The following is a 13,063-nucleotide window of genomic DNA, read 5'->3' on the forward strand; positions in this document are numbered from 1 at the left end:
GGAGGGGGTTGAAACGAGAGAGAGAGAGAGAGAGAGAGAGAGAGAGAAGCTGTATTAAAATTAATGATAGGAAGATCCTACAGGACGTAAATATCGTCACTAAAATGACGAGGAGTAATTATGGCTACGAGAATATTTCAAAATTTATTATTCGAGAAAGAAAAAGAAAGAGAAAGAGAAAAAAAAGATAGTGAACATTTCGTCGTTCTATTTTTTTTTAAATTATCAATCAATTTGGTATGAAAGTTTGAAAATTCAAATTTCTAAATTCAAATTTGTAAATTCAAATTTGTAAATTCAAATTTGAAAATTTGAAATTTCCATAATTTGGCAGAATTAATGTTTATTTACTTTTACGTATATATTTTTATGAAGGATCTAGAATAGGAAAGAGAATGAGAGAGAAAGAGGAAGAGAAAGAGAAAGAGAGCGGGAGAGAGAGAGAGAGAGAGAGAGAGAGAGAGAGAGGGAGAGTGTGAGAGAGAGAGAGAGATATATATATAATTCGTTCCAGTCTTTATTCTTTTGGATCAATGCCAAATCTTTTTCTTAAATGAAGAGTAAAAGTTGAGATAGATTAAAAGTGTTTTGAAAAACTTTTCTATCTCTTTCTCTCTCTCTCTCTCTCTCTTTCTTTCTTTTAAAAATCAGTTTTACTGATTTTTACTAAGATCAACAAAGAGAAATATCTAAATACGATCGTCGTCGTTATTAATTTGTTCATTGATGGAAAAGATAGAAAAGAAACGAAATGGAGAGAAAAGAAAAGAAGAAAAAAGTATAAAAAGAAAGAAAGAAAAGGAAAAATCACGGTATTGAAAAAAATATGCAATACGAAAGTTCCTCGTTGGCGAGAGACTATTAGTCGGCTTAATCGAATAGACGAGTTTCTCTGCACACGGAGTCCAGCGTCTGTGAAACATAGTGCCTTTTTATAGCCGTTCACCATTAAATTTATAATTAGTGATTAGTGAAGCCGAAGATAATATAATCATCGTCCAATTTTTACGAACCTGTTAAAGAAAGAAAGAAAGAATGAAAAAAAAAAACTAAATAAATAAATAAATAAATAAATAAATAAATAAATAAATAAATAATTAATTAATTAATTAAATAAATAATTAAATAAATAAATAAATCGAGAGTTCGATCAGCATGTCGAGACGCGTGTCGATGCTTCACAAGAAAAGAAAAAAAGCAGCTATCCTTTTTATTATTAAGATTATTTATAGCGATATACATATATATATATATATATATATATATATGTAAATCATGTTCAAATACGTCTATACATATGTACGTACACATGTATGGTATTTGCAAAAACCAACCAATATCTTTTGGAAATTAAGTGTGTGTCTGTGTACATATGTGTGTGGGTGTGTATATATATATATATATATATATATATATATATATATATATATACACACATTTTATTTTTAATAGATCTCTCTTCGTGACGCGATTCGCAACGAACGCGTCGTATTCCAATTGATCAATCGATCGTTCCTCGAACCATCCAACGAAAAAAAAAAAAAGGAAAAAAAAAAGGAAGCTTAAATGTGTATTCATTCGTAATGTCTCCAAAGTAACGAATGTATTTATGTATTTGTAAATCTCATTATTAATCAGCAAGAATTCGTAGCTTTTTTTTTCTGAGCAACATCGAAGATCAGATCTCGTACCACCTTTTCTTCTCCCCCGCCACACACCTCCCCCCCCCAACTCCCCCCACACACACACTTGACATTTATTTATTTATTATTGTTATTATATATATATATATATATATATATATATATAAAATATATATATATATTTTTTAAAGAACAACGTGATGGAAATTACACGATAATTTCGAAGAACATACCCAAGTTTCGTCCACTATTAATATTTTTTTATTATTATTATTATTATTATTATTATTATTATTATTATTATTATTATTATTATTATTATTAATTATTATTAGTTATTATTATTATTATTATTAATATTATTATTATTATTATTATTATTATTATTAATATTAATATTAATATTATTGTGTTATTGTTATGTAAAGAAACGAAAAACAAAAGCAAAAACCGAGTTCCAGCGATGGGAACAAAGTTTTCTAAGTGCCTTAACGGGATGACTTAAGACGGCTGCGATTTTCGTTCCTGATATTTCAAAAATAAAAAGGAAAGAATTGGGATCGTTTTGCTCCGTTTGAAAAGAAAATTTTTCATACATCGTCTTTTACAAATCTACACGCACGTATATAATACACATGAACACACACACACACACACACACACACACAACACACACATACATATATACATACATACATACGAACACTTTTCTAGTCATTGCACGCCGAGCGATCTTGCATTCGTCGATGAAACAACAAAATTTATTACACTTGGGTTAGAAATGTTTCAAATAAAGATTTCTTCGGTTCTTTTTTTCTTTCTTTTCTCTTTTTTTTTTTTGTCTTTTCGTTTCTTTCTTTTTTTTTTTTTTCTTTTTTTGTTTTTTCTCTCGCGAACCAGACGATTCGATACAATTATCATCCCGACGATTTGTGACGCATTGTCATTGCGTCCTTCTTATTTCTTTACTTTTCTTTTTTCTTTTTTTTGCTATTATTTTTTTTCTCCGTTTCTTTTCTTTTTTGTTCTTTTCTCTTTTTGGTTCTTCATTAAAAAAAAAAAAAAAAAAAACAAAAAAAAAAAAAAAACAAAAAAAAAACAAAAAAAAAATGCCAATCCTTTTCGGATTTGGCATACAGCGTTCCTTCGGTTTTCAAATCGCGCGCAATAAAACTTTACACGCTTTATTACACCAATACGATCCTTGCAAAATGTCCGAGTGCACAAGGAATAAAGGGAAATAATAAAAAGAAAATGAAAAGCGAGATTACTTGTACATATTGTGTGTATGTGTATATATATATATATATATATATATATATATATATATATATGCACATATACGTATACAAAAGTATGTACGCGTGCACGCGCGAACATTCTTATATGGTATAAATAAATAAATAAATAAATAAATAAATACATATATATATATATATATATATATATATATATATTTAGCATGCAGTGTTGGGCAATATTTAATTGATTGAATGATTGATGATTATAATGGAAATATTTCATTTATTAATCATGATTAATGATTACTTATTACTAATGAAATCGTCAATTTAATATTGCACAATATTGATAGCATGTATCTGTATATATTATATAATTATATGTCAATAAAACGAAGACGACGATTATAATGATAAAAATGATGATGATGATGATGATGATGATGATGATGATGATGATGATGATGATGATGATGATGATGATGATGATCATGATGATAATGTTGATGATAATGATAATGATATGCTGATGATGCTGATGATGACGATGCTGATGATGATTATGATAATGATGTTGTTGATGATGGTGAGATGATGATCGTGATGATGATAATGATAATGATGATGATGATGATGATGATAATGATGATGATAATGATGAATGATAATAATAATAGTTAACGAATAATAAAAACGAATATCGAATATAAGAGCGCTGTAGCATAACGAAATAACGATATTATTAGAATACCTCCCGAGAAACTCACAATATTATTTTCAATATAATATTATTGTATTCAATTCCAAACACGAGAAAAAAACGCGCGTCAAAGCAAGCTAAGACGATAGTTTTGTTGTATCGAAGATCATGGAAATCCTCTCATATTTCATTTTTACGAGAAGAAGAAGAAGAAGAAGAAGAAGAAGAAGAAGAAGAAGAAGAAGAAGAAGAAGAAGAAGAAGAAGAAGAAAGAAAAAAAAAAGAAAGAAACACGTAATAATAATAAATGAAATTACAAATTTGTACTTCTCCTTCGTAGATACGTTATTAACCAACCGATCACGTTTAACATATACCAATAATACAGGTGTCAAGTGTTGTTTTGCCACAAAACGACGAGTCGGTGTGGATAGAAAATTCTGAACGCTCAAAGTAAGTTTTCTTGTTTTATTATCATATATTCGGTATTTTCATGTTTAAAAAAAAAAAAAAAACCCGTATTGATTTAAATATCTATTGAATTTGAAACTAAAAAAAAGAGTCACGCTTAGAGTGAGGAGGCGTGGAAGGGTGAGGCGGGGAAAGAAGAAAGAATTCATCTCGTATTTTATAACATTATTCTTTTCTTAGATCGTCGCGAATATTTTACGTTAGATAGCAAAGTTCTATAAATTCGATTTATCTATCGAGTATCGTTGCTCTTTAAAAATTTTCTGAAAGAATAATGTTACGTAACAAGAGATGGCAGCACTTTAAAAAGTCAAGATATTCGTGTGAAAAGTGAAGAATGAAAATACGTCGGTAAGAAAAACGGTCGGTAACGATCAGTCGATAATGTAACGATCTCTAATAATCGTCGATAAAATAAACGATTACAATTAACATTCTTAACATAGATATTCCGTTTTCTTTTAGGAGAAATTAAAAATTATCGTTCTAATTACATTATTCATATACTTTCCATGCTATATAAAGTCTAGTTTCAATAAATAAAATTATATTAAGGGATCACGCGAACCACAATATTATTTCTCATCAAAACATACTAATAGATTTAAACGATGAGATTAGCATTCCCGAGTAAGAAATTGGGATTGATAAAAGAACAAATAAAAAATAAAAAAAAAAAAAAAAAAATAAAAAAAAAAGAAACAAAAAAGTAGACGAATACTTTTGAACTCGTCGTTTATCAGAAATTTTCCTCAGCTATTTCTTTTTGGTAACAACAATCCTAGGATACCTCCGGCTGAAAAACAAGAATGAAAAAGAAATTGATTGAATCGTCTCGTATAATTATATTCATGCATATCAAAGTGATCCTTATTTGGATCGTCGATAATCGATATTGCTTACCAATAACGATGCTGCCCACTAAGAAAATTGGCACCTCGCAACTGATATCGAGAAGCATACCAAAGGCCAAATTACTTGCGATGGCACCGATCCTACCAAAGCATGTCATCATGCAGATAGCTATCGCTCCTACGTGCGTTGGAAAGATATCGACCACAACACTTCCTATTACAAAATTTGCCGTGGCTATTGTCAGTGAAAACAGACAGGTCACTACGAGAATTTGTAAGGAAGATTTGACGAAGTAAGTTGCGAACCCAAAGACACCAGCTATCAACATAGTAGTTACTGAGAAAGAAAGGAAAAAAGAAAAAAAAAAAATAGTAGAAAATAATTATTAATCAATAATTACTGTGATAAACGACAACGTCGTCGTTATTTTCTTTTATATAAATTTTTATAATATCTCAATCAATTTCTAATAATTAAATTTGATTCACCTGGTATTGTTCGACGACCAACCCGATCTGCGAAATAACCAGATGCCATATTTCCCAATAAACAAACGGCATTAATCGTTAATGCATTAGTAAAAACCTTTTTATCCATTGTACTAACACATTTCTCCGTCGCGTTCATCAATGGATGAAGAATTACAGATTCATTTAATGTTGTTGATTTAATGTTCGAATGATTTAATATATCTGTTTTTCTTATCAATTCGCAAACGGTTATCGTTACGTTTGGATGTAATTTTTGATATATCTCAAAACGATTGAAGAGCTCAGGAAGCCAGAGACCCAATCCGTAATACCTGAAAGAATTATTTTGAAATTTTCGAAAATTTCTATTAGATGGTATTACGAAATCCTATTATCAATAAACTAACCCAAACATATTAGTGAAATATATCGTCCAACAGAGTATGGCATATTTTAAAAGTGGAAACGAGGAGATTGATCGAATTTGAGACCAAATGTTTTTCAATAAGATTGTAAACAATCCAAATACTGATAAAGTAGATCCTTCTTTTCTTGTGATCATTGTACTTTCAGACAAAAGAGTTTTCACCTGTATAAATATATAAATAAAATATCGTTATCGTTAATCTAATTCATTCATATGGATTAATAGAAATGTTTTTGAATCGATCGTTCTTCCATACCGGATAATTCTCCTCTCTTTTACCGGTATTGATGGCATAAATTTTTTTTAAAATTCTCAATGCTTCTTCGGTCTTGCCTCGTGAAAGTAAAAATTTGGGACTTTCCGGATAAGTTAAAGTAACAAGAGCTACGAAAAATGTTGGTAAGCTGATCGATGCTAATAAAAGTCTCCAAGAATTGTAAGAGATACCGTTGAACTCGATCGAAATCGTAAGTGGTATTATTATCCAGGCGAGACCTGTTAATACATAAAAAATAATCACGATTAATTAAACTTTATTGCGATGAAAAGAGTTGAAAATTGAGAGAGAGAGAGAGAGAGAGAGAGAGAGAAAAAAAAGAAAGAATCAAATTGATTACCAGGTAATATGAGCCAAGCGAGAGTCCAGAAGAAGCCAACGTAACAGATGCTCTTAGATCTATACTTTTCCGATTGAAATTCACCGAGATAAGTGTAGATCAATGATCCAGGAGCACCGATTCTGTAACGATCAATAATTTAACGATTGTCAAAAATCAAGTCTCAATTTTATTTGATTTTTCCTTTTTTTTTTCTTTTTTAAATAAATACAAGTACTAACGTGAAACCATTAATTGTACGAAAGATCAATAAACTGTTGAAGCTTTGAGAGAAACTCGAGATAATTGAAAAAATGCTATCAATCATAAAGGTCACCAAAAGGACGTTTCTTCTACCGTAAGCATCCGCGAAGATACCCCAAAAGATTGAACTGATAACTCCACCTTGAAAAAAATTAAACGATTGAAAAAGGAAATACGAGGATGAATTATCAAATTGCCTTGGTATTCGTGATCGATTCATCATTGATCATTTTTTTTTCTTTCTTTTTCTTTTTTTTTTTTTTTTTTTTTTTTTTAGACTTACCCACGAGAAAGGCGACGTTTAAGAGCCCTTTATCTGCGGAAGACAATTTCAAATCGCATTCGGCCGAAGGTAAGATGTAAGCATTTATACTATTTTGAAAACCAACGGAGAGGAACATCATACCGCAGAGTAACATCAAGCCATAATGAAACTTTCCGTATCCTAAAATAAAAAAAAAGAAAAAAAAAAAAAAGAAATAAAAATTATATTCAATAAAAGAACCATAAATTATTTCATAGGATCTATGTATATATAAAATGGAAAAATGTAGAAATAAATTGATCGAGAAATAATGTCGAGGAATTATGAATGAAAAGAAATATTAATTTTTTAATATTTAAATTATTTTATATTTAAATAAATAATTAATTTATTTAATTATTAATTAAATAAATAATATTACTTAATTTCTATTGAAAAATGCATACTAATATTAGACTATTAGAAAATATTAAAAAGAGATAATAAAAATATTAATAAAAATTACTATTCCTGTATATTTGGATAGAAAGTATTAATGTCATTTATTCAAATAAAAAATATTGAAAATATCTTTTCATTAATTGTTAGTCATTATAATAGAAAAATAAACAAAAAAAGAAGGAACGTAAAGGAAAATAAAACTATTCATACGCATATAATTTACGTATAAAATTTGTATTAAAAATAAATACATTTAAATATTTATCTTTCTTACCGCAATATCTGATGGCTTTTTCAAAATCTGCGCTTCCCTCTTTGGATTCATTACTGTTATCTGAAATCGCGTATATACGTTAATAGATTGACGTCATTAATCTTTCGATTTACCTGCGTCATTAAATAAATGATGTATCTATCTATCTATCTATTTATATATATGTGTGTGTGTGTGTGTGTGTCTGTGTCTGTGTATATCTTTTCGTTTTATTTTATTTTATTTTTTTTTTTTTTTTTTTTTTTTACTTTATGTACTTTTCTTTTCGTGTCTTTTTCAGTGATTCTGTAGTTCTTTCGATACGACATTATCCATCCGTGCGAAACGTGTGATATATAATTCCTGAAGTATTGCAAATAACGTCAGAAAAATATATATATATTTATATATCTTGAGGATTCCGTTCTTTTACGAGCCATTTTCCAAGAAATATGGGGAACAATTAAATAAATTTATTATTTATTTATTTATTTATTTTATAAATGTACCCAATGTAAAATTTATTTTAAGAATTTCTCTCTCTCTCTTCCTCTTTCTATATATATATATATATATATATATATATATATATATATATATATAAATTAATTCATATATATATATATATATATATATTAATATATATATTAATATATATATTAATATATATATTAATACATATATATATATATATATATTAAATTTACTATTTATTTACTTATTTATTTATTTATTTATTTTGTAATTGTACCCAACATAAAATTTATTTTAAGAATTTTTCTCTTTCTCTCTTTCTCTGCGTGTGTTTGTGTGTGTGTGTGTGTGTGTATATATATGTGTGATATATATTGTTAAAGGGAGAGAGAGAGAGAGAGAGAGAGAGAGATAGATAGAAATAAAAAATATTCTAACAGAATGATTAAATAAATCGAATTTATTTTTTATTTATTATCTATAAAATCAAAGGACTGTAAAGGTTTATTTAAATATAAAAAATAAATCATTGAAAAATAATATAAAATATATTCTCGCAAAATTTTATTCCACTTATGTTTCATTCTGAACAAAATGGAAAATTAATCGATAGCGTTACGTTTCTCTTGAACGATACTTGATTTTTTTTTTTTTATAAACGATGGATCATAAAATATGTTCAACGAAACTTTGCTAACGTTCGATCTATTCTATTTAAAAAATAGAAATGGATTAAAATTATTCGACGATCAATTGAATTGATTATTTCGTTAACGAGAACAACAAAAGAAAAAGAAAAAAAGAAAACAAAGAAAAAAAAAAGAAAAGTAAAACAAAAGAAAAAAATTATTAAATAATTGGATTTTTATCATTGTATATATATATTAGCGCGTTGAAAAATGACGAAATAATTATTATCATTGTTTTTAATGTGAATTAATGCAAACTCGTCAAGATTTCACAATGCGTAACGCATATGCGTGATAATGAAATTTTGCGATATTTGCATGCAGTAAAAAAAAAAAAAAAAAAAAAAAAAAAGAAACAAAAAAAAAAGAAAAAGAAGTGTATTCGAATAAACGTTATAATATTTGATATTAATATCGAATCAAGTAAGTTACATTTATACGAGCCAATGTAATCGTTTTTAATTAGCAATACGACGACAATAATAGGCGCGACTAATGATCCTATTTAAACTATGAGCCGCAAATATTACTCATTAAAGTTCATCTCTTTCTTCTTCTTCTTCTTCTTTTTCTTTTCCTATACTTCATTTAATCTTTCTCTTCTTCTTCTTTTTCTTTTTTTTTCTCTTCTTTTTTTCTCGTTTCAAATCACTCGCAAATTCTAACAAATTATATCATTTCATTTATCCTCTACTCGTTCATTGTTCTTTTCTCGTTTCGTACGTAAAAAATCATTCATGCGATTATATTTTCTTTTTCTTTATTCTTTTTCTTTTACGTTTTTTTTTTCTTTTTTTTTTTTTTTTTTTTTTTTTTTTGTTATATGTATATATATTATATTTTATGTATTTTTTTTTTTTTTCGTTTCGTTTCAATCACGTAAAAATTCTTTTATCTTCTTCTTCTTCTTCTTCTTCTTCTTCATTTTATTATTATATCCTTTTTTACATTTTTATTATGTTCATTTTTTTGGATGTTATTTCTTTTTCTTTTTTTTTATTTCTTTCTTTTTCACACTTCCTCTTTTTTTCTTTTTCTTTTTTTTTATTTCTGTTTCCGAATCGTTGGAAAATAAAAATTCTTCGATCTAACGTTATTTTTCCTTTGTTAAATTTTCTTCTTATTCCTTACGAACGTTACTGTAACATTCTCGTGCAATTTTAGGAAAGAGAACGAGCTCAATTTTCTGATCCGTGCTCGTATCGTTCAACGAGAACTAACGCTTGAAAAGAAGAACACGCAATATCTATCTATAGTTATGATCTACATATTATAGATCCAGTCAAATCGGATCTAATCAAATTTGTATCGTTATATCTGTATTGTTATTGATTATAAAAGGATTTTTTTTGTTTTTCTTTTATTTTTTTTTCTCTCTTTTTTTTTTTTCTTTTTAACATCGTCCAATTTCTCTGAGGGAAGAAAGAAAAGAAAAGAAGAAAATGATCTATCTTATTTTTTCATGCATTAAAAAAATTCTTCCTCCAATTTCAATATCAATATTTACATTTGATTTCAATTTTTTCCTTTTTTTGTTTCTTTTTTTTTCCTTTTCGTGTAGACCCACGACACGATTGAGATAACCAAGGGTTACATTTAATTCGATATAGTAATGAATAGTTTTGTCTGCTATGATCTTCGTGAAATTACATAATTCTTGATCCTTGATAAATTGTTCGGTCTAACGGTGTTAATTAGATAAACGAGAGAAATTATAATCGAGAAAAAATCGAATGGCTCAAAGTCGTTTTAGTTGTCATAATTGTCGTTTATGTCTTCTTTGTAGTAATTTTCGTCGTAGTCGTAGTCGTGGTTTAATCGGTCGATTATATATCTCAAGTGGTAAATTAAACGGAGATAATTAAAAAGACGATTAGATGATACTTATTATATGTACGTACATATATCTGTTATTTTGGTGGAATCGATTATTTCATACGCAGTTGCCAACAGCTGTAATTAAATGTACATTATTATCGTCTCTAGTACGATTCTTTCAATATGAAAGGGATCAAATGAAAAGACGAAGTTTATTGTCGTAAATAAGGTCGATGATAGATCATCGTGTTGGTCCTTTTAAATAGAAATGATAGCAATTATAGATAAGAATAAAAAAGATGTTGTTTCTCCTTTTTTCTTTTTTTTTTTTTTTTCTCGCATACAACTATTTATCTATTTATTACGTGTTATTTAATGAAAAGAGATGAAAAAAGATTGTTACACTTTCCTCACATTGGACAGACAAAGATCGTATTATGTTTGTATGTTATATATATATTGCTTTTATTTCCAATTAGTATAATTTAATTATATCTATTATATCTATTAATTATTATTATTATTATTATTATTGTTTAATGTTGTCTAATGAACAAATGTAAAATTGTGTCGAAAGGTAACAGTCGGTGATTAACGAATATTATTATACATATTTATGTACGTATAATAATAATAACAATAATAATAATAAAAATGATAATAATATAAATGAAATAAAAAATAATATAATAAGTTAAAATAAAATAATGTAATAAAATAATAAATTAGATACAAAAAAAATAATAATATAAATAATAATAATAATAAAAGAATAAATACATACAGACATTATACGTGCATATATATATATATATATATATATATATAATATATATATATATATTATAAAATTTATAATTAAAAAAAAAAAAGAAAAATAAATAAATTAACGTGATCCATTTACTGACCCACTATAAATGATATCGAAGTGATCCGGTTGACCATCCTGAGAAAATCCTTCGTAATAATTCGATGGTACACGAGCACTCACTGTACGTTGCCGGTCCTAAACGTCGACTGTTGAAGAAACGTGGACGCGGAGTCAGTCGCCGGTTTTCTTTGCATGAAGTTGGTGTAACCGATGACGACGGAGACCATTGACGTGATCAAACGTATCACACATTATGTCACGAGCAGGTAGATATGTGATCTACTAACACCATTATTGGCTTTCTCGATTTATCGAAATCGAGATACAATGATTCGTTAATTATTTTTTCTTTAATCCACAACTCTCGATCAAAACTGATTTAATTCATTCGTTCTGAAAAAAAAACAAGATCTCTGTTATTTTTTCCCCTTCTTTTTCCTTATATATATATAATTATTTCTTCGTTCGCACGGAATTGAATTTAAGCGATCAACGGTGATGGAAAAAGGAAAATTAATTTTTCTCTTCTTTTCTTTTTTAATAATTTTTCTACGAAATTTCGCAACCTTGAAAATACAATTCTTTTCTTTATCTTTTCGCGCCAAAAATAATAGAATAATTTTGTAGCTTTCATATATTTCCTTTTCTTTTTTCCTTCAGCCAAATGTCTTTTTGTACTTAATATATCCTATTTATATATATATATATTTTTTTTTTTTTTTTTCAGAAGGACCGGATTTTTTTTTTCTTTTTCTAATAACAATCCTTTTACGGTACAAAAATGTAAATTTTTTGGCCAATCAAAAAATACATTTTTAGCAGAACATTTTCGCGTTATTAATAATAAAGGATTAGAGATACTTTCTTATGCAAATCCAGACAATAGTCATTTGAGTAAATAGATCATTTCGTACTGTTTGTTTAGGGCGCGGTTCTTTACAATTAGGCTCGTTGACCTGACAGAATTAGGAGTGGATCGATGAGTTTCATTGTCGCATTTTAATCGCTCGTCGCACCTTTTAATAGATCATAATTGTCTTACGTATTGAAAGGAAACGGTAATGTAAATTAATATATGTATATATAATCGCGCATATTTAATACAATACAATAGTACAATATATATGATAAAAATAACTTTGCATTTTGAATTATTACATTTAAAATATAAAAATATGTTTTATGTGATGCACACGATATTGCTAATATAGAAATAGATTACTTTTTTTTTTTTTTTTTTTTTTTTTTTTTTTTTTTTTTTTTTGTAAATACAATAGGATTAGGTCGATAAAAAGAAAATCTTCTCTTATCGACATAAAATTGATTGATGCGATTTTATTGACTGTTGGTATACATATATATATATACATATATGTATCTATTGTATCTTATCGAATCGCTGTGAAATAATGATTAAATTTGAAAATATTTCAATAAAATATAATCAGTAAAACAAATTAATATTAATATGAATGAAATTTTTGACAATTACAAATTTTTTACCATATATAGATATATATTGAATAATAGTATACCCTGTTGACAATAGATGGCAATGTTTAATAATTGTTCATTTACTACATAG

The 13,063-nt window shown here is 27.1% G+C and overlaps 1 protein-coding gene across 3 annotated transcripts; it reads right to left on the reverse strand.

The window, feature by feature from the left end:
* Positions 1-3,140: 3,140 nt before the first annotated feature.
* Positions 3,141-11,698, reverse strand: LOC118451319 (synaptic vesicle glycoprotein 2C). 3 transcript variants are annotated; one of them, XM_085658836.1, is made up of 11 exons: positions 11,516-11,656; positions 10,691-10,742; positions 7,648-7,707; positions 6,951-7,112; positions 6,646-6,808; positions 6,425-6,546; positions 6,064-6,302; positions 5,788-5,969; positions 5,399-5,712; positions 4,959-5,246; positions 3,142-4,851 (listed from the first exon to the last, which is right to left on the reverse strand). In XM_085658836.1, the coding sequence occupies exons 4-11, from the start codon at positions 7,084-7,086 to the stop codon at positions 4,808-4,810; spliced, it is 1,488 nt and encodes a 495-aa protein (XP_085514962.1). In that variant the 5' UTR covers positions 7,087-7,112; positions 7,648-7,707; positions 10,691-10,742; positions 11,516-11,656; the 3' UTR covers positions 3,142-4,807. The 3 variants fall into 3 exon arrangements, with proteins under 3 accessions (XP_085514963.1, XP_085514962.1, XP_035743661.1); XM_035887768.2 differs by lacking the exon at positions 10,691-10,742 and having other exon boundaries at positions 11,516-11,692; XM_085658837.1 differs by lacking the exons at positions 6,425-6,546; positions 6,646-6,808; positions 10,691-10,742 and having other exon boundaries at positions 3,141-4,851; positions 11,516-11,698.
* Between the last annotated feature and the right edge of the window lie 1,365 nt (positions 11,699-13,063).

The sequence above is a fragment of the Vespa mandarinia genome, chromosome 8, assembly GCF_050613455.1.
Source record: "Vespa mandarinia isolate Hongniang chromosome 8, ASM5061345v1, whole genome shotgun sequence".
NCBI lineage: Eukaryota > Metazoa > Arthropoda > Insecta > Hymenoptera > Vespidae > Vespa > Vespa mandarinia.

Excerpts from the sequence above, each read along its gene's own strand:
- LOC118451319 (XM_035887768.2), bottom strand. The coding sequence starts at position 11,552 with ATGGTCAACCGGATCACTTCGATATCATTTATAGTGG. Across the intron at positions 5,970-6,063 it reads AAAGAGAGGAGAATTATCCG|GTGAAAACTCTTTTGTCTGA; the intron begins GTATGGAAGAAC and ends ATATTTATACAG. Across the intron at positions 5,247-5,398 it reads TGGTCGTCGAACAATACCAG|TAACTACTATGTTGATAGCT; the intron begins GTGAATCAAATT and ends TTTCTTTCTCAG.